Genomic DNA, 26,922 nt, shown 5'->3' on the forward strand with positions numbered 1-26,922 from the left:
TATCAGCTTCACATCAATCATTCCAATCAAAACATACAATATATTAATCTGAAATTGACCAATCTGCACAATGAATACTTTTACTTTAAGAATATTTTGATGCTAATACTTTTGTACCTCAGTTGAGAAACATTTTGAATGCAGGACTTTACTTGCAACAGAGCATGCCTACACTCTGGTACTTCTATTTTTTTATTTAAGTATAAGATCTAATACCCCCTGAAGTGAATGTGTAGAAACACGCTGCATTATTCATTACAAGTGGCAAAAGGAATCAATATATCTTTCTTTATTGTATTAGTGCTGTAATAAAAAGCAAGTTTGCAACATGTGACGGTTGTGGAGAAAATACAAATATCCAGCTGTTACATTTTTATTTTTAAAATAATACTACAAATACTACTTAATATAACAGTCCAACAGACACAGACACTTGAGTTGATTTATTGACCTCCGTATCTTACAAATTATGTTTAAATGGTGACTGATGCTAGGACGGCTTTACTTGACTCTCCATATAACAACAAATACATTACATAGAAAAATAACAACGATTATTAAAAACCTATATTATAATCCACGTTTATAAAAGAAAATCGCCCTTTAGGCATAACCACATGTTACATTTATTTTTCTCACAATGACAGTGGCATTACATGTTTTCACTCCATACTTAATACATCCCTCCTGTTTTTTCTTAGAATGTTTTCATTACAAACATTTGAGAACATAAAAGTTACAGGAAGTCCCCCGGGGGCAGCTGCATAGCGTGCCGATGCGCGCGCCTTTACGCACGGCACACGGCTCTCTAGCGTCACACTGAAACAATAAAAACAACATACATGTATGAAAATGCAGGTTGTACACTTAATTTCTTAATCGACGAACAGAAATGTCTAAAGTAGTCTTATAGCAAGAACAAGTCAGAAAGTAATCGTATGCTTTGATTCCAAGTTCAAACGCCAATTATACAATTATTATACCTTTTATACACAGCTTCGTCTTATGCACCGGAGAAATAATATTTCAGAAAAGTATTATACCTGAGCATACGTGTTTTAGAATGTAATGAAAAAAATATATTGAAAGTAACCCATTCCCAAGTAATACGTTTAATTGTACATACCGAAGGCAGCCAGCCATGTTTTTTCTCTAAAGGCATCTCTTTGCTTCTCAGTTTCTCCAAAACTTCTTGCAAGGCGTCAATCTGCAGAGAAAAAAGGCAAACCGTTAAATTTTCATTAAAACAACTGTGCTGTTATTACTTTTTTGTATCCTCCATTAATAATTGTATCCAACAAATGAAATGCTCTATCGACACAACCAAAGGCTTCGTTCATTCTGCTGACACATTTCACACCTGTCCCTGATCAAGTCTCTCACCAGGTCTTTCTCCTGTTGGGTTTTCAGGGGGAAATCCAATGAGCGCGTCTCCAGGGAGGAGTCTTCTGCACGAGCGAGCCACAGGTAGGCGCAGCAGCAGGTGGCCGCGAGGAAGAGAGCCCGGGCGCTGACCATGGTGCTGACACAAAAACACTAGCAGCCTTCTCTTTACCGGGGGACACAAGTGAGAAGTCTGCGGTGGATCTGTGGAGGTCTACCGAGAGACCCCTCTTTATATAAACAGGCTGCTGTTGACATCAGCCACCCTCTGAAATATTAATGACCATTTTGACCGGCGCTGACACTGCTCACAACCTTTGTATCTTTGGCGGAAGTGACCTGGTAGGAGGAAATCAAGGAGGGTTAAAGGTGGATTTACATTTAATAAAACATATTTGATAACGTAATCTAGTGGCTGTGTAGGAATCATACTTTGAACACATGCTTACAATCTAATTTCACTTTGTACTTACTTTATGAATATGTGTCTTTGTTTGCAAAGTAGTCCTGTTCAGTTAAACATGACTCATTCATGAGTCAGTTTGATGTGACAGAATCAGACAATAGATAATACAGAACATAAAACCATCACTGAACAAAACTGTGTATCTGAATGTGAACTGTCAAATCAACTGAGGAACAACACAACACTATAACGTTTTCTAAAACGTAACTGGGTTCTCTTAACTATACCCAAGTCCTGACACTTTCCTTCCCTGTCTTGCTGCTAAACGATTCTAACTTCTTTTGTCACCTCTGTCCAATAAACCCGAGCTCAGGTTAACCCACATTGACACCAATCTGTAATCAGGATCCAATTTCCTTCTGTAGGAATAACCTTAAGGGATATGTTTACACACCACTCCTGTCAGAGACCCCATGTCTCATGACAATCACCGTTACACCTGAGGGGCCATTACTTCACCATGTTGATCCCAATTTTCTCCCCTGTCTCCTGAAAAAGCTAAGGCCAAGGAAGAATGGAGGGCAGTCAGTGGTCAATACATAATGCCTGTGACTCATTCAGGGTATGCAATGAAAAAAACATGTTTTATAGATCTGGATCTGGAGTTTTTGAAACAATATATTATTATTGTATATTATATATGCTACATATGTATGTGCCAGAACAAGCAGCAGGCTATCTACTTTTGTAACTGCATTTTGAAAACATTCATCCCCATTTTAAGATGTCTATCATGGTAATGTGATGGTTTTGAGTGGTTAATGGTTTTACAAACGCCAGTATTGATTTTATCAGTAGAAATACAGCAAAGACAGTAAGGTGGATGTTTTTGAATTAAAAAAGGTGACTCAATTATACTTTTAATCAATGTAACATGTATTATATGGATGAATGTAATCGTGAACCTAAATAAATAAACACACATCTTATCCTGATTACATATTAACTGAAACCTGCTGAAGGAGTCATTCAAACAGACAAGATTCAAAATTCAACGGTTTAATGTATCATATCAGTTGTGTAATATATGAAAAATGTGGGTCACAGATTCCTCAACAATGCAATTACAAGACATTAAACTAATTAACAAGTCAATATTTCTACTTAATATACTTGTTTAAAACAAATTTGACTTCCCTGTGATTGTCTCCATGTATCTGATCATTTCCCTATCCCCCTGCATTTTGCAAGAATTCCAAAATCATTTAATGGCTGTGGTTGCAGTTCCTCACTCCTGCCGCAGAGGGGCAGCAGCACACTCTGAAGTTCCGGAAGTGAATAATGACAAAACCGGAAGTGCCCAGTGCAGCTAGCAGTGTTGTGGAAATAATTCTCAATCTTTTTTAACGTTTCATTGTTCAGGTTGGGTTTCGAGCACAGGGAACAATGTCTGAACGAAAAGTATTAAATGTAAGTATATAAACAGCCTGCCTCTCTTTTTAAACAGTTTGAGCAGTGTAAGAAACCAGGCTAGTGTTAGCTTTGAAGCTAAGTGCGGTGTTAAGATAATTACACAAGCTATTAGCATTAGCGATTAATGTGTTAACTTTGCGTTGTTATGATTGTTTCAACTTTGTATTTGTGACATCTTAAGTAACTATTGTTACCACTGACGTTTTTGAAATAATAAAATGCCTAAATAAATAAAATAGCACCACATTGGCTTGTTATTCACTTTCATCTCTGTTTTGTGTTCCGCAGAAATACTACCCCCCGGATTTTGATCCATGCAAAATCCCAAAGCTTAAACTCCCCAAAGATCGTCAGTATGTGGTCAGATTGATGGCTCCATTCAATATGAGGTATGTGTGTTTCATCCATGCTCCACACTAATGTCAAAAATATAACATTACACAGTCAAGTGTGCTGTTTTCAATACACACACAAAAAACAACACGGTACAATTGATTTAAATATTTAAATCCTGGTGAAATTCCATGATTTGATCTTGATAGCTTGGGGAAATAAGGTCCTTACACCTAAGGGTCTTTCATTCTCTTATCCTGCCAGTGTAAGAAAGAAAGTGAGCAATTGTTTGATCATTTAATTTGCTGCCTTAAAGGTGGGGTAGGTAAGTTTGAGAAACAGGCTCGAGATACACTTTTTGTTATATTCCATGGAATGCTCTTAACATCCCGATAGCAATGAATATCTTAAGTGCTTTGACAAAAAATCCATAAAAAAATGTCATCTGTGGAAGCCGTAGTACTGTAAAAAGCACGACCAATCATTTGAGCCGGCACGGCTAAAATAACTGGATGGCCTACCTGCCTGTCAGCCTTCCATCTGTGCACAAACTTATCTCGTGCCCTCATTGGTCATGTGCGCGTTCGTGTGTGTTGGAGGAGGGGCTCTGTAAGGAAGTGGCAGATTTGTTCCGGCTATGTATTTTCAAATTCTAGCGCACTCAAGCTCCAAAAATTACCTATCCCACCTTTAATTGTGCTCTACTTATCTACTTTCACAGTTAAACCTTAGCCTGTGACATCAAATCACAGGTTCTGCCTATCCATGTGCATTAATGGTATAATTCAGGGTAACCCTCTACCAAAATTTGATTATTGAGGCCAATGTCAATATTGAAGAATAACATTTTTGAACTACCATGTATTTTTATTCACCATCCAACCTAAAGACATTCTGATAAGCTAAACTTGTTAAATAATGTCATCTTCAGCTCTAATTCTGAATATAGTTTAAAGAACGTAGTACACTGAAAGGGTGTTACAAATTGGTAATGAACACATTGACTATGGTGTCTTCAGTAATGCTTCTCTGGTTGTTTGCAGGTGTAAAACATGTGGCGAGTACATCTACAAGGGGAAGAAGTTCAATGCCCGTAAAGAGACCGTTATGAACGAGCTGTACATGGGACTGCCCATTTTCCGTTTCTACATCAAATGCACTCGATGTCTTGCTGAGATCACATTTAAGGTGAGATTATTTAAAAGAATGATTATCACTGTAATATTTATTAAAATTAGACAAATACTTCTACATTAAAGGTTAATGTGTCAGTGCTATTTGTATCAACTCACAAGCATTATGCATAACATGATCTCTCACACTTGCTTATCACGTGACCACAGACTGACCCTGAGAACACAGACTATGCAATGGAGCACGGTGCAACGCGGAACTTCCAGGCAGAGAAACTGCTTGAGGAGGAGGAGAAAAGAATCGTACAGGACAGGGAAGAGGAGGAACTGAACAACCCCATGAAGGTCAGTGTTCAAATGGAATTGACGGTTTGTGTGTTTTTTATATGGCAATTGGAATGAAAAGTTAATGATTTCCCAATCCTCTTCCAGGTGTTGGAGAACCGCACAAAGGATTCAAAGATGGAGATGGAGGTCCTGGAGAACCTGCAGGAGCTGAAGGAGCTGAACCAGAGGCAGGCTCAGGTGGACTTTGAGGGCATGATCGACCGCTACAGTGACTTCGAAAAGAGGGAGAAAGAACGAGAGAAAGAAGAGGATGAGCGAGAGACAAAGTGAGTGAGGAAAGGTTAAAACACACAATGCCAAATGCTTTAGATACATAAAAACGTTCATCCTTTAGTCATGTGTAGGGGTGTAACGGTTCACAGAAGTCACGGTTCGGTTCATACCTCGGTTTGGGGGTCACGGTTCGGTACGGGTTCAGTACAACAAGGAAAAGCAAAAAAAAGTCCCAAATGCATAATCTTTTATTTGTAACAGTAGTGCAAGTTTTGCTATGAAAATAAGGAACTCTAACATTTGGAATCATTAACTGTATTACAGTTAAAAACAAACCACCAACAGTAACACACACACTCAGATGGCCATATTATTTATAATGGCTGTCAAACAAAAAGGTTAAATAAGCTGTACAACTAAAAAGAATGTCTTGAAAATATTAAAATAAATAATAAAGTGTTTGAATCACAATCAATAAAAGGCAATACAGAACTGTATAACATCTCCTGATGTCAAAAATATAAAATAAATATAAAACAAAATAAAATCTGTACCTTTAGGAGCAATGTCTAACATGTGTAATTAACTTGTGTGTGAGGCCATTATGCCTAAATAAAGGTACTCAAGCTTTACTCTATTTTCAAGTTGTTCTTCAAAAAGATGAGTTTGTCTAGTTGTCAGTAGTGAGGGCAGATCTGTTGGCGGTAACTATGTCACCTGCCTTCGAGAAAACCCTCTCGCTGGGGACTGAGACTGACTCGGATGTGATTGAGCATGTTTGACGTGTGTTACCACTAGCATACCGCACTGCTGTCGAAAAACGCAGACACACCGTCCTCGTCCGATCCACAACTCGCACCCCATCATTGTTGTAGTCCACAGGGAACCCGAAATGTTCCCACACAGCTGATTTAAAAGAAGCAGGTGGGTCTTCTAGCTTCTGTGTGTTGTGTGAACTCGCCTTAGCTACTAACTGTTCTTATTCATGTATTGTGTTCGTTTTGTTGTGTTTTGTTCTTGTTCTTCATTTGTTATTTACGGGCGGCTGGCTTTTAGGCGCAATGCCGCCCCCTGGATTATATATAGTGTAATACTGCCCTGAGTGACAGACTTTTTTCCCACTCGTAAAAAAAGGCGTATTCGCCATGTGACTGCATGTGCCGAACCGTGACGGTACGGGACGAATACGGATACCGTTACACCCCTAGTCATGTGTATTCTTCTTATAATCAGTGGGAATCACTTGAAACTGAGTGTGTGAATTGTTTCACAGAGAGATGTTGGATCGTGCCCTCGTAAAGAGACTCAGAGACTCTGACTCTGATTCAGAGAAGGAGGAGGAGGACAGCAGCGGCTCGCAGGCAAAGAAACCCAGCACAGACAAACCCACAGACATCCTCACCACACTCAAACCCACAGAGGCATTGGTACGATGACCGCCCACATTCAACAAATGAATCTTCTATACATATATATATTTGTCATAGCTTGTTTAAGCCTATCTTTTGTTATACTCCTCAAGATATCCATCCTGTTGCATGAAAGTCTTCATCTAAAAACTCATTATGCTCTCTTTCATCTCCTTCTTTGCCAAAAAAGAACCATGTCTTGTTTTGTATACACATCATTGATGAACTATTGCCCTGAGTGCTGAACACTGACACAAACATCGCATTACCAGCAAAGACATAATAGTTTAATGTTTGGCTAAAAATAAACTGAAATGGATTTTAACGGTAAAGTGTTGACAATAACAACGATGCAAATACTAAATGCCATGTTTTCACAGGGATCCTCGGCTGGAGGAGTGAAGAAGGCCAAGGTGGAGACTTGGGAGAGGAGTGTGGGGACACTGGGAGGTAAAGGGGCTCTTGGGTTGCTGGTTGTGCGAAAGAAACCAGCAGCGACTTTCCTCAAACCCCGTCCAGTGGCAGCAGCTTCAGCCCCCACTTCACAAACAGGTAAACATCAGTATCTCACACAGCGTAAATTAAAATCTTCTGATATATAAGCCATTATCTACTTTATTTCTTCATTAAACCTATGAGCACATCTTTGTGTGTTTTGTCTTTCAGATTCAAAGGCATCTACGACTGACTCTAAGAATGCCTCCAAGCCTGTTACCACACAAAATGGGTCATCGTCTCTCAGCCTGCTGGGGGCGTATTCAGACAGTGACAGCAATGACAGCGAATGAAAAGTTGCTCGGTGGTTTTTGATTTGATTGATTGGCGTACAATTGTATAAATGATGCATCAAGGATATTATGATGTGGACCTTTTTGTAATCTGCACAGAAAGCAGCGTCATATGTTAACCCAGTCCGTGGGTATATCCTATGAAAACCTTTCTATAAATAAATTAATGATGCAGTGAATGTGTTGGCAGGCATTCATTAGCGGGAATTATATTGTCTGTGGACAAAACCCAGTGAACAAAACAATTATTCCTTAGCCAATCCACTGTTTCATGGACACGTTGAATCCATGCAAGTGGTATTCGCCCTGTGAGAATATCAGATTTAAATTGTAATGTTTATTCAAATGTGTTGTATTCAACCCGGTGTCCTTCACATGCTTTGACGTCCTTTAATGTCTCTCATAAAACTTAAATGTGGAATCTGAATATGTCGTTTTTATATTGTTGTGCCACAAAATGTCTGTTGGCACACACATACATTGATTTATGTACGTCAGAGACAGGAATATAAGAAGAATCAACTATAAACTTGCAATGATTCCAAAAAATTAATAAAAGCATTATGTAATTCATCATTTTTTTTGCACCGTTGATTGTGATTTTATACGGCTGAGTTCAATTCAAAGAGATAATGTATTATCATCATCCTCTTATCACCGTCATAATTTTCCTCTTATAAAACCCTCCTGGTTTAGTCTGAATACAGAGGGGAATCTCCAATGTCATATTTTACTTTAGTCAGTTTCTTACATATATATATTTTGTGTAAAATATTGCCTTTTAAAACGTGTCACAATAGTCTTTAAAAATAGTTTTGTCAAATAGCTTTCATAATTGTACTATTTTTTGCTCCTTTCTTTAAAATCTTTTCTTTTCCTGTAGTATAAATCTGTATGTTGCTGTAGTATTTTGGTCTTTTATAGAACATTGTAATTTATCCAGAATATTATTACTTTTATTATGTATTACTTGTGATATGTGTATTTTTTTACTGTAGATATGTTTATATTTGCTGTTTATTGTTTTTATTTGTATTATGTTTATACTGTATTCCACCTTTTAAGTATGTTAATGCATGAACACACTATGTAATAGAGTATTTTCACATTATGCTACTTTATACTTTTACTTCACTACATTGTGTAGGCTAATGTACCTTTTTCTCCACAACATATTTTTTTACATATATAGTTACTGGTTTCTTTGCAGATTTAGGTTATTAATTAATTAAATCAACGCACACTATATTATAATAGTATAGGTTTAGCTACCCCATAGTAGTGTATAAAGTCATTCAAGTAAACCCCATCTTTACCAAGTGCAACATTGAAGAGATAAATACATTCATGCAACAATCGTGTTTTAAAACATACTAGTGCTATCTGGTGCTTAAAATGGCTATTTTCCATAACGAGTACTATTACTTTTGGAACTTATGTTAATGCTAATACTTTGTCTTGTAACTGAGTATTTGTACACTGTAGTATTGCTACTTTTACTTACTTCTTTCCACCAAAAACAGTCCACATTACAGTCTCTGCATCTGTAAAACAAATGGTTGTAATTGTGGATCAAGCCACAGTGATATCTGCATTCATGTCGTCACAGTTAAAACATCGCAGTGTTCCCCTTTAAGCCCGTCGTCAGTGAGTGTTGTGTCTCGGTCTGGTCCGGCTAACATTAGCTGACTGACCTGCTTGGCTCAGAGGCAGCAGGACGGATTTCACGGATAACAATGTTTTATTCTTAGTCCTAAAAACGTGAGAAAAAAAACGAAACGCCGGATGGTTAGCAGAAAGACGTAACTGGACCGGGAACCGTCAATGCAACGAAAGAGGGTGAGCGTGAAGAAGTAAAGCCGTTAGCAGTTAGTAAACGCTTCGACGTTAGATGCTATCCGGCTAACTTGGCTAAGCTAGTTTTGGCATATTAACAACAGTGTTGACCATCAGTTGTACGACTCATAATTCTTTCACTTTTTTTTTTTTTAAATATATAACATATCATAAGCGTTTGTCAAATATTACGCTTGGTGCTGATACTTTGAAAGGAAATCTTGAATCTGCTGTTATTAATATTTGATTGATTGAATCCCCTAATTTACCCCTTGATGCTAACTAGCTATTGTCAATGGTTGTGATTTTCTGATTTAGCAAGATTGCTAGCGCTGACCTTTTGTTATCAAAGCTCACTGTCATCTTGCATTTAATAATGTTAAGTCTGAGGTGCTGGACATTTTATTTCTCCTGGACCTGTTGATTAATGCCAATACCTTTTATTTCTCAGGGCATTGCCAGATTTTAGAGGGATTTAACAACTCTAGCCAATGATATGTATGCTAACTGAATACAAATCTCGTTGAGATCATTAGCCTGCTTTACTCAGAGGTGGAAGAAATACTCAGATTATTTACTGAAGTTAAAATAGCGATACTACAATGTAAAAATACCAAGTTACAAGTAAAAGTACTGTAATAAAAATTGCACTTAAGTAAAAGTACACAAGTATTGGCATCAAATATATACTTTATGTACCAAAAGTATTTGTTATGCAGAATGGCCCATTTAGGCACTTCATATTTTTTAATTATTGTATTATAATTAGTGGTGCATTAATATGTTCATCACTTGTTCATGTTGCACTTGATCTGCATTACTTTATACACTACTGGGTATATTAACCAATGGAAATACACGATAATGTATTAGTCAATTTATATTTTATAATCTAAATCTGCAAAGTATCTATATCTGTAAAATGAATGTAGTTGAGTAAAACAGTACAACATGTGCCTATAAAATGTAGTCTGGTAAAAGTATAAAGTAGCATAATGTGAAAATAGTAAAGTACAAGTAGCGCACTCAACGGTACTTGAGTAAATGTACTTAGGTACATTCCACCGCTGGCTTTACTTATAAGACTTTAACTCAAGGTTACAATTTTACCATTTGTCTGGTATTTAGTTAATTGTTCTCGATACCATATATCCATCATTACCTAACAGAAGCAACATATATTGTCCCAGTTCATGTCCCAATTGATTCTTGAAAAAGATAATGTAGATTATTCTAATATATCCACTTAATTCCCAGATCCATGGCAAAGTGGCTGAAGGACTACCTAAACTTTGGCTCCAGGCGTGACCCTCCGCAGGTCCCGAGGCCAGATTACAGTGAGAGTGACATTTTGAGGGCCTACAGAGCTCAGAAGGAGCTAGATTTCGAGGACCCGTATCAACACTCTGATAAGGAGCGTCAGAATGGTGGCTTCAGCCCCTGTAAGGCCACAATGAGCCTTCCCTCTTTCCCTGCATTCGACTCAGTGCTGCCTAGCGGTCTGGAGGTATGGCATGCATGTGTTTACAGTCATTTACGTGAATACAAAAAAAGTTTGCATTTACTGCAATGTTTCATTGTTTTGAAAATGTTTTACCAGATACTGTTTAGATGTTGACAATGTAGAGTAGACTTTCATCTCACTTGGACAATGAGTGTTGAAGATTAATTTAAAGTTGTGTGTGTGTTGTGTTTCAGGTGAAAGTGGTATCTCCTAAGCACAGACTTATTAAAGTGGACTCTCAGGAGTTTGGCTGCAGTAAAGTCCCCCTCAGTCCTGTGACTATACAGGAGGAACCTGTAAGAAACATTTTTTATTTGTGATCAGCTTTCATTTTTTTCTGGCTGTATCTCTATTCCCTCCCTGCTTTTTCCCTTTTATAATTCACAAATATACACACACACACACACACACACACACACACACACACACACACACACACAACACACAAAGTGAGATGCTTTGTTCCTCTCTCCATTTCAAGGTGGTTCCCTCTGCCCCAGCAGCGTCGGACGCTGACACCGACTACTCTGATCCATTTGATGTCCGTCCAGACCCAAGAGGCAGACCAAACTGGGAGCCAAAATCTGCACCAACTGACTGCTGCAGTTATATGGAGCCATTTGAGGCCCAGAGGATTATCTCAGGTTTGTTTTGCGATCTTTTCCCCCCTCACATTTTAGGTTCCTTGGAATATTTACAATTTTAGACTATCTACATATTCACAGTGCAAGCATGTTTTTTTTCTTCTGAAAGTGACATTTTTATTCTCAGTTTCTACTACAACAAAAATCTTATACTGTCTGTCTGAATATATCTGTATTCGCCATCTGTCTGAAAAGCTCAGTTTTATTTCCTGTCTCTTTAATCCCCCTCTCAAAATAGCTCAGTCTGCTCTGATTGGTCAGTGTTTTTCCAAATATGCCCTGTGTCCTCTGCTACATCCATGCAGCCAGGGAGTGATTATAGTGGAATTAGGGATGGGGATCATTTGAAATGTACCGATTCCGGTTCTGCTTATCGATTCCGGTTCTTATCGATTCCAAAATAAAGAAAGAGGTCAAAAGTTTAGACAACAAAAATATCTTTATTCTTTTAAGCTTTAACTGACATTTTTACAAATAAAAAATATAAATGCAATACAAATGTATTGCACAATAGCTGTGCTTTATTTTAACTGAGCTATGCCTGTGGCAAGCTATTAACTTGCCACAGGCACTGTGCCTTGTCTTTTTCTTTTTTAGTGTAGTGGAGCCTCACTTTAGAGCGTTCACCACGATCCATCTTTGGTGTTATGAAGTGACTGAGCTTGTGAAATGTCTACGGGAGGGCGGGGGGAGCCTCGCTGCGGGGCAACTGTGGACCTCTGTCGCCTGTCAGCGCAACTTACATGATGCCGTTTAAAAAAAATGAAGGGCGCTGACGACCGGCCGTTCTGTGATTCTCCAGAACACACAGATGGCCAGTCCGCCCTTACCCTCTATTCCACCGGGTCACCGCGGCGCAGACGGACCCGGTGGAATACAGGGTCTACCGCGTTTAGGAACCGTTAAGCAGAACCAAAATTGTGTATTTTGTATGGTTACCCGTACCCGGTACCCGGCATTTTCTTATCGGTTCTCACCTGGAACCGAGTTTCGGTTCCCAACCCTAAGTGGCACTTCTACTTATTTGTAGCATAGTTGGATATCACAAAGTTACAGAAGTCTGGCCTGTTTAAAGCATAGACTGTATGGGTTAAAGGCACTGTTTCTAAATTAGCGCTGCGTGCACTTTGTCATTTTGATTCAAAGTATTAATTTATCACCTAGTCCTACCTTAAAAAAAAATACATGAAACCTAACTTTTTACAATATGGGACCCTTTAAAATTGTGCTGGAATTAATTTACTCTTTGTTTACTGTGCAGAGCTGCAGCACAGCATGATGACTAACAGGTCTGGGAGTGGAGATGGGGGCCAAATCTACGATAACCCGTACGAGGAGAGGACTCGCCACCAGCACCGAGCCAATCCAGCCGCACAGCAGCTGACTCAGCGCGTTGAGGGCGGTCGTCCCCCGATAGACGGCAGGGAGAGCAGGCTGCCTCAGGATGATGAGAGGCCGGCGGACGAGTACGACCAGCCCTGGGAGTGGAAGAAGGACAACATCTCGAAAGCTCTAGCAGGTAAACTCGATGTCTCAATCTGTATCTGTTGTCTTGAATACTCTTTTTATTCTTTTTTAACATACTGTATGGTTCTTTTTGGCCATAGTTCAGTTTGAAGGGGCAGAAAGGGAGCGCTCGCGGGCTCAGACAGATCAGACCAGGCTCACCAAGACGGGCACTTGTTCTACAGCGTCTGAGTCCACTACACTGCGCCTGGTGGGAGACACTCCTCCTCTCCTGGGAGAGAGAGTGGACCCGTTTATGCCGCTGGAGAGACAAGTGTAAGTGTACATCTGCAATGTTCAAAGATCCTTTCTGCTGTTTTTATTTCGCAGTGCCATTTTATTTGATATCCTCACCCACATCCCATAGATTTAAAAAACCTGGATTATTGTTTGGTTTTTTCTCCCACTGGGTAAACATTTTTGAAAATATAATTTTTTTTTAGAGCTTCTAAAAGACTTACTCCTATATAAGTTGATTTTTAACACTTTTCAAACAAAGAGGAAAAGTGTAGAACATTGGGGAAAAAAACTGCATGAAAAGGAAAATGTAATCAGATTAAAAATGAAAAAGATAGTATAAATTAAACAAGGTATATCAAAGTTCAGCTGAGATATCAACCAATCAAAAGAACAGTTTTTAACATATGTTGGTTTGTAATTGCACATACCGATGTCAATGTAAGGACTTTAGGCCGTATTACATTCATTTTTCAGCAAGAATTGTGTGGCAATTTACGCAAACATGCCGCTGAGAAAACCTTCCTGGCTCCAATAACACCACAGTATGATGGTGATGTTTGAAGGATTATGGATGCTATTGATTTTCTTTCTATGGTTCCTTAGTGGGCTTTCTGTGTCAGTGGGAAAATGTGGTAATGTTTTATTCATCCTTAGTGGGGAAATATAAGCTTTTAATGGCTTCATAACTCGACATATGAGCATAGAGAGGAAATGACTTTACAGTGTGATATTGATCAAAATAAAAGGTTTAATTTATTTATTGTATTCTTATTACATATTTTCCTCAGATACATTTTTGATTACAATGATTGTTCAAGAGCAATTATCATCTTTTTTCACTTTTGTCGTACACTGTTATTCCTCCATTTTGTTCTTTATGGAAATTAACTGTGTGAGCTTTATGGTAAATAAAGGAAGCTTACTTTTTGCAGTCTCGGATAAAACTGTTGCAACATAGTGGGAATGCACATTCACGGGATACATTAATCACCAAAATCACTGCCACATATCGCAATGTCCAACTGTCAGTCTGCTATTTAAGCATTCACAAGTAAAAGAAACGACACATTTAGACAGAAAATCAGTGAAAGTTGTTTTGACACCGCTGAAAGCTTACCTGTAAACACAGGTAGATGTAACGCACTGAACACTTCACATGCACAGTGGAAGCTGCAGTAACTCCTATGGAAATCCAAAATACTTGGCACACATTTAAATGGGATCAAGACCTGCTTGCTGTTATGTTTCATTCAATTTTCTTCACAATATTTGATTTGGTCTAATGAGTTCAGCATCCTTTTGGGAGGGGGCTTTTCAATTACATTTTCCATTGCTAGGAACCGCTTACCGTACCTTTTTTATTTGCATTGATACAATAAGATCTGTTGAATTTAAGAGTTGTTTTTAAAGTATGTCGACTTACAACTACTTCTTCTTTCATGCCTGTTGTCATCGTCGTAGTGTATTGCAGACACACAATGTTTGGACCATGTAGCGGTTTCATTATTGAAGCAACTTAGCTAGCAATAGTCCCTGAGTTACACTGCATGGATCTCAGTGTTCTGTTGTTTCCTCCTGGTCTCTGCAGGTGGTACCATGGAGCCCTGAGCCGCTCGGAGGCAGAGAGTCTGCTGACTCTGTGCAAGGAGAGCTCGTACCTGGTGAGGAACAGCCAGACCGGCAGGAACGAGTACTCGCTCTCTCTCAGGTATACTCTCCTTCTCACACTCTGAGTCCAGCTGCAGATCGTTGCTGTCCCACATTCGTCCTTTCAACAAGTGTAATGCACATTCTGGGTCTCATTTACAGTTGTAGCCTCTTTTTTGTTTTATTGTAAGCTGCCCCCAAAAAACTGCTTCTCATATTGTCTCAATTCAAAATTGCATTCTCTTAAAGGGGAATCCTATTCCACTGTAATGTCTCCAAATTGATCGGATTTGGTTCTCTTCTGGTCTGTGGGTGGTGCTAATCGTCTCAGACTTGAGCCCTAAGGCAGCTTTTCATTGTTCGCCCTTGTATCTCTCTTCCCATATAGGCGCTTTATCTGTGTTGCCTTTTCCTTCCCCCATCCCCCACTCCTCTCTGCAAGTGTGTTTTACTTATGAACACTTATGAATAATTAGCATGAAAGCAGCTGTTTTTCCAGTGATCCTCTGCGTGCTGGGACTTATCTCTCGTCTGTACTCATTAATACGAGTGGATTAAACCAAGCTGAACGCTCATGTATGTAGCCAACCAAAACAAAAATGCATGAATAGTGATCGGAGGTGTCAGTGAATAGATCAGATTACAAATACAAGATATTTCTAGGATCTCTGTGGATTATTTTCTAGTCCAGTGTTCTAATAATTATGTTCAACAGTCCTCCAAAGAGCCAACAAAGCAGTAAGAATATTAGATGAAGTTGATAAGACATATTCATCAATCTGAGTTTACATCAGTGTTATAAATATTGATGACATTTTACAAAATCGCAAACGTCATAGGAGATGAATATAATAACAACATGGTAAAACTCTCCAAGCTAAAGTACATTTGTTGCAAATTACTAACAAATTCATTCCACAGCCATTTGGGACCCCACTGAGGTCATTTTTTATTTCGGGTCATTTATGCCTTTTAATAAGAGAGCAGTAGTGGAGAGCAGAGTCCTGCACGGGTCTGATTTTCAAGACCCGCACCCGCGACGTGCAATACCGAACCCGCCCCGCTACCCGCACATATTGCCAATTAGTTCCGCAACCCGACCCGACCCGTCGGCACAAGATCCGCAACCCGACCCGAACCCGCATATATATGAGCACTGAAAACGTGCAATTATTAACACACGCAGTTGCATATTTGTCTCAAAAAGCGTGGGATGTTGGTTATTTCCTCCATCTAGGAACAAAAAGCCTCCCAGACGTTGGATTTCGCTCTCGAGGAAGTGTTATTGAAAATGCTGTATTCTCCGCTAGAGAGCTTCACCTCAGCCATTTCGAATGTGGCGCGCACAGAAGCAGATTGATGCACTGCAGAGGTTATGATTATGCGCGGTCCCGCGGGGGAGAGGTCTGAGGATTTTAAACATTAAACTAATTTATTATTATTTTAATATATTTATTATGCAACACCCGCGACCCGACCCGCATCATCTTTGTTTTACCCAGAACCGAACCCGGAAAAAAGCGTTTGAAAAAATACCACCCGCGAATCACCTTTTTTGCGGGTCACCCGTCGGGTTTCAGAGGCATACCTTGACATGTCTCCAGATGGTTTTACTCGCTCGCCGCAACACTTCACTCCAAGAAACCACATTTGGTTTTAGGAATGTGTGTTCCCATAAATGCCCTTTTGTAAATGTCACAAACAACAAACACATATTAATCTGTTTCCCTCCTTCTTCACAGGAGCTTTAAGGGCTTCATGCACATGAAGTTCACTCGCTCTGCAGACGGGCGCTATGTGCTCGGAGAGAACAGCCCTCCCTTCTCCACCATCCCCGAGGTCATCCACTTCTACACTACACACAAGCTGCCAATCAGAGGAGCTGAACACATGTCTCTACTGTATCCCGTCATAGTGCAGACCCTCTGACACTGACACACACACTCTTTCTCCTGGTGCTACTGAATACGATATATACTCAATATTTACCTACTACCTTCCTGTTTTCCTACATGCCTTTTCATCGCCATTCTACCTGCACTGCCCGCAAGAGATTGGACTGTTTGGTGCCATCTTCTCCTTTTACTATAACCCCAGTAACTACACTGGCAGCTCAATAAAACGTCTCAGTGCCTCATGTACTGGTACCTGTGAACTGGTATTGCCACTGAAATCCCCTTATTTTAATACTATGGACTCCTCAAAGCAGCAATCATTCATAGAAAGATTGATAACTAAGTACTTTTTAAAAAATGTGTCCTGAGAGAGTAGGATCTACACTAAATTGCATGAAGACTGGTCTCTTTTACTGTAGAGCAAAGAGTGACTGTACCACTAGGTCACTTAAAGGATAATGGAACCGGTGTTTTTCTTGGTATAGGTAAAGAATATCAAGCAAGATGATGGATATGGGGTGTGGGCTTTTAAACTAGATTTCGACAGTGTACAAAGCAGTTTAAAAAGTGCTCTGACTGCAAAACAACTATTATCATCTTAAGTGTTAGTTACAGTATCAACCCTTTTTCCCTGGCCTGTGATTCGTTATATAGCTGCTTCCTTGCAGTGTTTCCCTGAGTTCATGTTTCCAGTGAACAACACCAAGTGACAGCATAATGTCCCAAAGACATGACACGTCACTCTCTTTGCAATACTAGTTTAGAGATCAATAGCAGTATTATACCGAAAGCTTATTGCTTTGTGATTATGACTATTAAAGGAGCTTTGGTAGACTATGTACTGTGCTGTTTTATAAGATTTTAAATGTGTGTTGAAAATAAAAGTGTTTGTTTTTAAATAGTCTGCTGGTTTTTATTTTGCATCCTGTGTCGGACTGTGAATTTTATATGAGTATATTTGGATTGTGTCATATAAACAGATGGTTCTGGCAACATATATATTTAAGTTATTTCTCATCTAAAGGTGAGGTAAGTTAAGGCGATGACAGGTAAGTTCCTATTTAAATATTTACAACCAGAGAAAGATGTTTTCTATTCTAGACAACACATGTTTATGTATTGCTTTTTTAATGTCTAGTTGATTGAAACCACCTTTGGATTAATTAATTCTCAGAGATGGCTGCAACCATGCAAGATGCAGTTTCTTTTTAGATGTGTTGTTGAGATCAAAATGAAGGTTGAGGTGGGCCAGGTGTGGTACATTTTGCCATTGGTTGGTGTAATAAAGATGGTCTAGTGCTTTGATGGATTTTATTTGTTTTCTTCAGGAAACCAGGAGAAATGGAAACTGGCATGTACGTGGCCCATAGAGATACATCTGGTAACAATTATTTCATGTTGATAATGCCAAGAAGTGTGATTTTAATGGTGACATTTTAATCCTTAAGAATCTGAGCGTCTTTATTTTGGCTAGACCAATTATTTTAGACTTATCATAGGAGCTGAGGTTGAACTTCTAAAAAACAACCATTGATAACATGTATGGTTCTTGCATCAACACAGACAAGATTATTGGGAAATATTTTTTTAAAACTAAAATATCCATAGTGATGCCTTAATGCGGCACACAGTAAGGCGGAGTGGGACATCGCCTCTCCCTGCCCATAGAGGATCTTTTATTTTCTGTACCCCACCAGTGTCACCTGATATACAGCCTATGCACCTGATCCCCTAGCAACCAGCAGGTGTCGGTGTCACCACGAGAACCAATAGTACAGGTAAAAACTATTATTGCTTCTAATTGTGTTATAGTTACTTTTACAGTAGATAAACAGTAGCGTGATTAGTTAAAGATAAATACATTTGTCTATGTGTTATTAATGGGGTCAGCTACAGATTAAATGTGTGTGGTTGGTGCATTGAAGGGTTAAGCCTCAACAGTACATACTCAATATTTATTTTCACAGGCTACAGCACTCTTCAAATGGATTAGCCATTACCAATAGAGTGTATTACATGGCAAAATGTTTAGCTAAATTAAGGATGCCAGTTATTATTATTATTACAACTTCCTTCCCTTTCTATTGGTGTTTTGTGTTTAAATTGTTTGTGAACAAGTAAAAATGCACATGGGTAACATCCTCATTGTTGTGTATAACTCGCAGACTTATATATCTGAAAAAAGCAATTAATCCCTACATTTAATGTTTTAAATGTCTGCTAGATACATTACTTAAACTATCAAAGATATGGCTTAAAACCTACACACAAATATTGAGCTGTGAATTAATATGTGTTTGATGTGGGGGGTTTTCTCCAGCGAAGGGATTCAAACACTTAGTTAAAACATCAAAATGACATTATTATACATCATTAAAAGTATTCAATGTAACAAAAATAATATAAAAGTCAATCCTGAATAGTTAGGCTTTACAGTTTTTATGTCTTAGTATCAATAATTGTTTCAGGGCTATTTTATTCGTCATTTTGAAACTGAAATCACAGAATGACATTTCTACTCTTTTATAATAAGTAACACAACTTTCAAAAGTGAAAGTAAGCCAGCATGCCTTCACTTGAGTTGTTGTTGGCACACTGTGTAGTATGTGACAAACAATGTTGTTTACTGTCATGTTTGTGAAGGACAATGGCATTGTGATGAATATCCTCTGCTTCCCTCGCCAGCCAGCTTCAACCATTTTCATGGCAACTTTCACGAAGAAACTTGCTCAACCCAAACCCAACAGAGTCAGATATCCAGACCGGTAGGCCCAACTGAATCCTGTCTTTCTCTCTCTGTCTCCGTTTGTATTCTGATGTTAAGTCCTCTCTTTTATTTTCCAGTCGTTCTGTTTACTGGCTGGATCAGATGCCACCAGAGAGTACTGGATCCATCACCAAAATCGGTACATCATTCTCATCTCTCTCCAACATTTTCTTCTATTTACAACATGCCCTGAACTGCTTTTTTGTGATGTGTGCATACATGTTTTTCTTTTTAGAGTTAACCCCTCGCTGGTCGGAGCTATGTAGAAATAAAACATTCTACAGTCAAGTCACGTAAATATGAATTTATGCATTATACTAGTGATGCTTATGCATGTGTGATTTAGAGGCAATGAGAAAAAAGTAAGTCCTGTGATGCACTTTGTAAGTCTGGTTTAAATGGTTTTCTCTCCTGTGTTTATGACTAAAGAACACGTGTGAATAAAGGTTTTGCCAGGAGAATTTAGACATACAGTAAATACATTTTTACAATTTACATTTACCATTTACAACAGCAATTAATTGGAAAAGATCCTGACAAAAAATACAACCAAGAAGTGTTTTCCCCACTTGACAGTAAACACAGCAATGCAGCTGGTAACAATGTTAAATGACAATAATATTTAAATAATTTTATAAAGATTTAATGAGGAAAAAATTGTTTAAAAAAGAAACCTCGCTGTGAACTTTTTAGATCTGGACTCATCTACTTTCTCTTCTTGGGTTTCTGCTCGTGTCTGCCCCCTACCTTCCTTTCCCTTCCTCTTTTATGTCTTATCAACTTCCTTTTTAACTTTCTGTATCCTCATTCATCCACGCTCTCATTACTCTCTTCCTTTCCTCAGAATTTCTCCCGAGTGGGCGGTGAGCGGCGCAGCTCTCCGGGCCGTCCCCTCAGATCGCCTCTGTGCTCTGGCTCTGCCTCCGGCTCCTGCGGTCGGCTGGCAGCCTGAACGCCCTCTGCTTAAGCCTGTGAGTAACACACACACTATTTCCTGAGAAAATGCTTATCACAAGGTAGCTGGCCGCTTTCCAACTGACCTGTCGATATGTCTTTAGAACTCCACAGCCAACGGTGTTAGTAAGGCAGGAGCATCAAGTATTTAGGAAGGCGATTGAACTTACATGTTTTCTTTGAGTCCTCTGAGTGTATTGCTTATTGGCGTGTTGTCTCCTCGCCCACTGTTGTTCCAGTGGTTTGGTGTTTTCTTGCCTGAAATGCCTCCATTAGCCTCCTTGTTTTATATCCGTAACATAGTGACATCAGTATGTAACACTTGTACGTCTATTGGCAAGCGCTCCAACACATTATACGTGATATGCTAAGGGCCGGGATATCTCTAAGCAGTTGACCAATCACAACAGAGTCGGCCAGCTAACCAATCAGAACAGACAGAGGGTGAAAAGAGGTGCTGCAGCATGGCCAGTATGAGAAAATAAAGAGCTTTTGAACATTAAAACATGTGAACATGTCACAATCGAGACACAAAAAACATACAACTTGAGTTCATACATACAAAATATGACCTTAACTTTAAAGTTGATCCCTTTTTAGGTTGACAGCAACAGAATGAGTGAACTAAGAGTCTAATAAGTGGCAGCAGACTGGATGTGAATTACTTTGATAAGATGTTCTCTAAACAAAATGTATCTGTTGTTAAACCTTCTTCACTGCATTGAGAATAAACAGCAAACTATGAATGTACATTTGTTTGATAGCTTCAGAGCAGCTCCTGTCTGATATGGTGCTTGTGTGTGTATAACCTCCTTTATGACCTGGTTGTAGTTGAACAGAGGGACGCAGACGGCAGTCGCCACTTCACGAATTTGCCAGCTTGCCCAACCGAAACGAAGGCCAGTTCTGGAGGGTTGTAGCCCCAAATCTAAACCTTTACCTTTGACCCACATACCCTACAAAGCATCAGCACACATAGAACTACTGGCTAGTAAGTATTTCAATTGTTCATCTATCGTGGCATTGTTCTACTTGCTGTATGATATAATTGCTTTTATGTTTTCAGCCCCTAAGCCCGACCACCCTAAGTTTGAAGGACAGCGCTCCGTCTGCTGGCCCGTCTCCAGAGCAGCGAGAAACTGCTCGGCCAGCCATAGACTTCTGGAGCTGTGCGGGCCCAAAAAGAGGATGGCTCTGTTCGAGGGGTACGACCCGAACATCGTTAGTCGGGCGGCCCGCTCTGCCAGCCCCTCGCCTCGGATTCAACAGCTGTGTCTACCTCTGCCTCGCAAATGCGCCTCAAACTAGGAGGGATGGGGTTTCATTCCAAAAATGTGTATTGTTCTCATTTTCCTCATTGTGATAAAAGTAGTTTTCAGTCAAAATCAAATGCCTATTATTTAATCATATACCAGGTTTTCTTGGCTATACTAAAAACTAAAAGTTGATGGTTTTATGGGCATCAATCAAAACCAGTTACACACCAGTGGTTGTTGTAATGCATTTTTAATAGTGGTCTCATGGGTGCCACTAGTTGGCTACATTATGAACAAGAAGACCCTACCCCTCATTGCAGTCACTTCATTGTTAGACCATGAGATAAAATAGACATAGAGGGAGATATTGTTCACAGCAGCTGAAATAGTTTTGAGACATCCTGCAGCGCACATCCTGCTGCTCATATCCTTCACATCTTATTTGTTTTGTTAGTTACAGCTCTGATGAGAAATGCTGAATTATAAATAATACATTTCCAAAAGGCTTAATGAGCCATAACAAAGACAGCTAAGTCATTTTAATGTTATAACACGATCACACTAAGTTATTTAGTGAGTAATAACATTTCGTTTTAACTGTGTGCAATCCACTGAAAGTGAGAGTTTACTTTGTTTTTATAAATATCCCTTAAAAATAGATTGTTTTGTTCATCTTATATCACGTGGATGGATGGAAATGATTGTAGGCTACGATAAAGCTTGATCTATAAAAGCCTAATATCGGACCTCCGAGGAAACAACTCCACGGTCCTCCAGGCTCCAGCGGTCCGCGACCCGCAGTTTTGAAACCTCACAATTAACATGTGTTGACGCTGGAAGGCGGGTGTTAGTAATCCCTCTGATACATCAAGTTGGTCATTGGACTCGGAGAGGCGCGTGTTGGTCGAGCTCGCACCGGTAAGTGATTTGGACTCAAACATATTCACGTGTTTTATTTAGCGCTCGTGTCTTCAACTTTTCCATGAATGTCTCGCGAAGCCTGAGTGGGTTTTGTGTGTAAGTGAAGTGTCAACTATTCAACAAGTCGTCACAGAAGGACTCACTCAGACATTCAGATGTGCAAATAGCTTGCTTGATGTGATGGGAAGTTGTGGGGTTTTGGATTTCATGAGATTGCTTTGACTGTAATTAGACCTGAGAGGATACGTTGATTAATCGACTGGTTGATTGAAATATACATTTATTTTTGCGACACAAATATTTACATTGTCACGCATTTACTAAAATAAATGTTGGTTCAAGCTTCTAAGATGTTAAGATGTGAGACTTGTTATATAATATATCATTTCAAATGTAATGTAGCCTACTGCTAGTGTTTTGGAGGCTGGTTTGTTGGAAAACTATTTAAACATTTAAATATGTAACACTCTTTCTGGTTTCACTTCTCCCGCATTCACTCACCCCCTCACCTGTTGCACAAGTAGCTTGCGTTACACACACCTGTCCGCTCAAAAAAAATGACATATAGGAAGTAGAATTACTCCTTAAGACGACATGAAGTAGGAACTCAAATGCTACACATATATATGTATAAAAGATAATGCAATAGTTATTGTAAGTAATAATACAACTTTATTTGTAATTCAAAGAAAATAATGTGGATTTTTCCTACTCGTATATAAATATGTGTCCAAAATATAGTGTAAGGTTAGTAAATGACCTCAAAAACACAATGTGTACATTAGGCTACTAAGATAACGGTTTCATTTTATGATCAAGTAGCAATTGTGATGGGAATTTGCTCAGAAGACTACCTCGTTTAACAAAGAAAAAAGTAGATGAATGTATTAACGATATATTGCAGCTTTAATGATTAAAAATAGAAAAGTCAATATACATATATTTCTGTATAATAAATATCACCTCGACCAGCTGCAAAATAAACTGCTGCTGAAATTAATGTATCAGTAATAATAATACAATAATATGAAACCGGGGTCATTCGTTTGTCCAACAAGTGCTCTGAACTTTTATGGTGAAAAATTATAAATACAGGTTAGTCGTTGTATTTCTGCTTTTAAATAAGAAATAGATTTGAGTGTTTTATAGAAAGAGAGAAAAGGTTTATACTTGCGGAGCTTGCAGTGCTCTTGTTTTGTTGACACTGTATCAAATAGACGTATAGGGAAATAAAGGAAAGTGTCACCAAGCAGTCCAGTACAATTCTACTTTAACCAACATCTCCAAAAATGAGTTGAATCAAGATCTTTCAGTATGGGGTTACCACAACAGAAGCGTTACAAGCTTCACAAAGATTGGATTAATTGAAGAGCTTTTACATTAGATTTATATTACACCTGTCCTTGGGGATGCTCCATAATAAGCCTAAACTCTCTTGAAGTTAAAATGCTAATAATCATAAAAGGTTAGACCTGATGTTTAGTCTTTATTATGATGGATGAACCAGAGAAATGTAAACACAAACACCTTTAGACCCACCATAGGAAGTCAGATTGTCTCTTCTTGTACAAACTGCTGCATTTCGTATAGACTGACACATTTCCTACGTGGCAACGCCAAGTTGAATAACAGCTATAGGGCTCAAAACAATTCAAATGTTGTACTGACACTACTACACAGGAAGCTTTACAAGCAAAATGATGAAATGTATCCTCTACACTGAGTCATTATTGGACATCTGGCCCTTTCACCGGGTGAATCTTTGTCAAATTTGACATGTTCTCACTGTTGGACGTTAGGCAAATGTATGTAAATAGCATCTTTCAACACAAGGCAATTCAAAGTGCTTTCCAAAAATAAAGAGAGCCTTAAGATATAGTGCAGCGGAATCACAAAATATAAATTGACATTTAAAATCGTAATTTAAAAGAGGTGAGAGTTGTAGTAAAGTACATTGTTATGACCTGGCTCAAAAGGCCACAACAAAAAGGAGACACACCATGTCAACGGTTATCAAAATATGTTTATTTAAAGGAAACAATCCAAATTAGCCAAATTAAATGAAGTGCAACAATAAGTAAGGCATGAGGTGTGGACGTCAGTGGTATCAGTAGTGTAAATGCAGGGTGAGGGTTGCATGAATGTGTGAGAGTGTTGAGGTGCACAAAGTAAAGCAACTAAAGTAACAACAACATATACTCAACAAAACCGGGGGCCTGTAGGGAAAAGCAGAGAGAGCGCAGAGAGGAGCAGAGAGGAGCAGAGAGGCTCTAAATAGCTGCAGGACACCAGACCCAGGTGCCCTGAGTTACTGCAATCAATGCAAACACCAATCACCACAGCACAGCACAGACAGGACAGCCACCTCCTCTCTACTGATGAACCCACAGGGGCATCACAGCCCCCCCCTTAAGACGGAGGCCCCAAATGGATCCCCGAAACAACACCAAATATCCAGAGCCAGAGAGACTTCCCACCCCACCGGGGCACGAGAGAGAGCATCCGCCACAACGTTGTCCTTGCCCTTAATGTGCCGAATGTCCAAACTATAGGACAACGATAAAATCGCTGCTTAATTGGAGGACTGTCCCCCACGTCGATATCATGCTCCACGAGAGTTGTGCGCGATGGCGTATCGCCGAACAGTACCACAAACTTCCCGATTAAAGCTGCCAATTCATCTCTCTGTGCTGCCGGTAAGTGACTCAACAAGCGATCCAATTGGCATAACGACTCCGAATTCCTCAGCCTACCAGACATAACAGGTTCATCTGGTGCCTTAACATCACACTCCTCAGCCAACCCTCGATCTGAAAGCACAGAATCAACCATCATTATGGGGCCCACACCCAACTTTTTAGCCATGAAGCTATCCCCAACGGTATCACAAACATAGTACGGTTTCAGGAGGTTGACGTGACACAGTTGAGATAACTTTCTCCGATTTGGAGTAGCAATCAAGTCATTTTGATCTGACACTTTACTCTCAACAGTGTACGGGCCGACAAACTTGACTTTGAATGGTGAGACCTGCAGTGGCATTAAAGCCAACACCTGATCCCCTGGGCTGAATTCACGATACTCTGCTTTACGGTCATAGAGTCTCTTCATATTAGCCTGAGCACCAGCTAAATGTTTCCTTGCCATTTCCACCGCTACATACAGGCGATGACGAAAGCCCTGTACATAGTCCACTACATTTTTAGGTGGCTCACCCTCAACCAAACCATCCTGGAGAACAGATAACACCCCACGCACCTTATGCCCAAACACCAAATCATTAGGGCTGAACCCTGTACTTTCCTGAACGACTTCCCTGGACGCCAACATGAGCCATGGAAGTCCCTCCTCCCAGCCCTTCCCCATTTCCATACAATAAGCATGCAGCATGGACTTCAATGTTTGATGAAACCGCTCTAGCACCCCCTGGATTTGGGCATGGTAAGCCGACACACGGTTATGCCTGACCCCCAGCTGCTGTAGGATCTGTTTGAACATATGGGAAGTAAAGTTAGTACCCTGGTCGCTTTGAATCACACGTGCAGTGGCGACTGGTCATTAGGGGCAGGTGCACAGCCTCACCTAGTGTCAGCAGAAAGTATTAAAAAGATTAAAAAAAAGCAAAAAAAAATTAAAATATATATAAAATATATTTTAAGATCATGTTTAATCATCTGATTCGTCTGTACATTGCTGTTTTAGTCAGTGTTCTTCTAATGAGTGTCTACAGTGTGTGCCTATTGAGCTGTTTAGAGCCATGTGGGACAAAACCCGATCCTGCCCCTCCCTCTCCCTGTTTAAGTCAATGGTGACTGTAAAAACTACACTGCGCATGCTCAGAGTATTGTCCTATTTAATGTGTGTGGCAAAAAAATAATGACCATAGCCAGGGGCATTGATTGATTGATTGAAAAGTTTATTAACAGCTTGTATATTGGGTACAGTACAGTACAGCTCAAAACATACAATTGTTAAGGGGATGCAGACCAGAGAAAGACTTTCGTCTTGTTTACATCAGGGTCCCCCATTTCCAATTCATCATGTCATTTAAGACATAAGACATATTTGACATACAGCTGGCTTATTTTGCTTATTTTGCTGATATAGGCTTAGTTTGTCGGGGGACATCTTACTTCTTCCTTCTCTCTGTCTATACCTGTGTACTCTCATGTTCCGATTAACCCAGCTTCCCCAAATGTCTTTCTTTTTGGTGTCTGTATACGCCGGGATCCGGAGTCATGGATGATCCTGCGCTCCTCTGTCCTG

The 26,922-nt window shown here is 39.5% G+C and overlaps 5 protein-coding genes across 6 annotated transcripts in view; 4 read left to right on the forward strand and 1 right to left on the reverse strand.

Annotated features, from left to right (window-relative positions):
* Positions 1 to 358: 358 nt before the first annotated feature.
* On the reverse strand, positions 359 to 1,614 carry LOC117540530 (cocaine- and amphetamine-regulated transcript protein-like). The gene is made up of 3 exons (XM_034207264.1): positions 1,384 to 1,614; positions 1,127 to 1,207; positions 359 to 819 (listed from the first exon to the last, which is right to left on the reverse strand). Exons 1-3 carry the CDS (start codon positions 1,516 to 1,518, stop codon positions 712 to 714), a joined length of 324 nt encoding a protein of 107 aa, XP_034063155.1. The 5' UTR covers positions 1,519 to 1,614; the 3' UTR covers positions 359 to 711.
* A 1,503-nt stretch (positions 1,615 to 3,117) lies between these two features.
* yju2 (YJU2 splicing factor homolog) lies at positions 3,118 to 8,062 on the forward strand. Its single transcript, XM_034207253.1, has 8 exons — positions 3,118 to 3,259; positions 3,551 to 3,651; positions 4,639 to 4,783; positions 4,939 to 5,073; positions 5,161 to 5,342; positions 6,563 to 6,716; positions 7,079 to 7,250; positions 7,365 to 8,062. Exons 1-8 carry the CDS (start codon positions 3,236 to 3,238, stop codon positions 7,484 to 7,486), a joined length of 1,035 nt encoding a protein of 344 aa, XP_034063144.1. The 5' UTR covers positions 3,118 to 3,235; the 3' UTR covers positions 7,487 to 8,062.
* A 1,077-nt stretch (positions 8,063 to 9,139) lies between these two features.
* Positions 9,140 to 17,657, forward strand: shda (Src homology 2 domain containing transforming protein D, a). Of its 2 annotated transcripts, XM_034207251.1 has the most exons (8): positions 9,140 to 9,325; positions 10,580 to 10,829; positions 11,021 to 11,122; positions 11,308 to 11,470; positions 12,732 to 12,989; positions 13,078 to 13,252; positions 14,805 to 14,924; positions 16,606 to 16,792. In XM_034207251.1, the coding sequence occupies exons 2-8, from the start codon at positions 10,584 to 10,586 to the stop codon at positions 16,790 to 16,792; spliced, it is 1,251 nt and encodes a 416-aa protein (XP_034063142.1). In that variant the 5' UTR covers positions 9,140 to 9,325; positions 10,580 to 10,583. The 2 variants fall into 2 exon arrangements, with proteins under 2 accessions (XP_034063142.1, XP_034063143.1); XM_034207252.1 differs by lacking the exon at positions 9,140 to 9,325 and having other exon boundaries at positions 10,584 to 10,829; positions 16,606 to 17,657.
* An 809-nt stretch (positions 17,658 to 18,466) lies between these two features.
* Positions 18,467 to 21,864, forward strand: theg (theg spermatid protein). Its single transcript, XM_034207249.1, has 7 exons — positions 18,467 to 18,536; positions 19,444 to 19,523; positions 19,603 to 19,664; positions 19,761 to 19,818; positions 20,370 to 20,496; positions 21,311 to 21,470; positions 21,546 to 21,864. Exons 2-7 carry the CDS (start codon positions 19,462 to 19,464, stop codon positions 21,785 to 21,787), a joined length of 711 nt encoding a protein of 236 aa, XP_034063140.1. The 5' UTR covers positions 18,467 to 18,536; positions 19,444 to 19,461; the 3' UTR covers positions 21,788 to 21,864.
* Positions 21,865 to 22,229: 365 nt separating this feature from the next.
* Positions 22,230 to 26,922, forward strand: part of LOC117540516 (interleukin-6 receptor subunit beta) — a 33,803-nt gene continuing 29,110 nt past the window's right edge. Inside the window, exon 1 of the mRNA XM_034207248.1 lies at positions 22,230 to 22,653. The gene's annotated coding sequence lies outside the window, so the exon portion shown is untranslated. The remainder of the gene's footprint in view (positions 22,654 to 26,922) is intronic.

Source organism: Gymnodraco acuticeps, unplaced genomic scaffold (assembly GCF_902827175.1).
Source record: "Gymnodraco acuticeps unplaced genomic scaffold, fGymAcu1.1, whole genome shotgun sequence".
Lineage (NCBI taxonomy): Eukaryota > Metazoa > Chordata > Actinopteri > Perciformes > Bathydraconidae > Gymnodraco > Gymnodraco acuticeps.

Coding starts and splice junctions, on each gene's coding strand:
- LOC117540530 (XM_034207264.1), bottom strand. CDS start 1,518: ATGGTCAGCGCCCGGGCTCTCTTCCTCGCGGCCACCTGCTGCTGCGCC. Junction 1,208..1,383: donor CCCAACAGGAGAAAGACCTG/GTGAGAGACTTG, acceptor TTTTCTCTGCAG/ATTGACGCCTTGCAAGAAGT. Junction 820..1,126: donor AACATGGCTGGCTGCCTTCG/GTATGTACAATT, acceptor TTATTGTTTCAG/TGTGACGCTAGAGAGCCGTG.
- yju2 (XM_034207253.1), top strand. CDS start 3,236: ATGTCTGAACGAAAAGTATTAAAT. Junction 3,260..3,550: donor CTGAACGAAAAGTATTAAAT/GTAAGTATATAA, acceptor TGTGTTCCGCAG/AAATACTACCCCCCGGATTT. Junction 4,784..4,938: donor TTGCTGAGATCACATTTAAG/GTGAGATTATTT, acceptor ACGTGACCACAG/ACTGACCCTGAGAACACAGA.
- shda (XM_034207251.1), top strand. CDS start 10,584: ATGGCAAAGTGGCTGAAGGACTACCTAAACTTTGGCTCCAGGCGTGAC. Junction 11,123..11,307: donor TGACTATACAGGAGGAACCT/GTAAGAAACATT, acceptor CTCCATTTCAAG/GTGGTTCCCTCTGCCCCAGC. Junction 12,990..13,077: donor CATCTCGAAAGCTCTAGCAG/GTAAACTCGATG, acceptor TTTTGGCCATAG/TTCAGTTTGAAGGGGCAGAA.
- theg (XM_034207249.1), top strand. CDS start 19,462: ATGGCAACTTTCACGAAGAAACTTGCTCAACCCAAACCCAACAGAGTC. Junction 19,819..20,369: donor ACATTCTACAGTCAAGTCAC/GTAAATATGAAT, acceptor TCCTTTCCTCAG/AATTTCTCCCGAGTGGGCGG. Junction 21,471..21,545: donor ACACATAGAACTACTGGCTA/GTAAGTATTTCA, acceptor TTATGTTTTCAG/CCCCTAAGCCCGACCACCCT.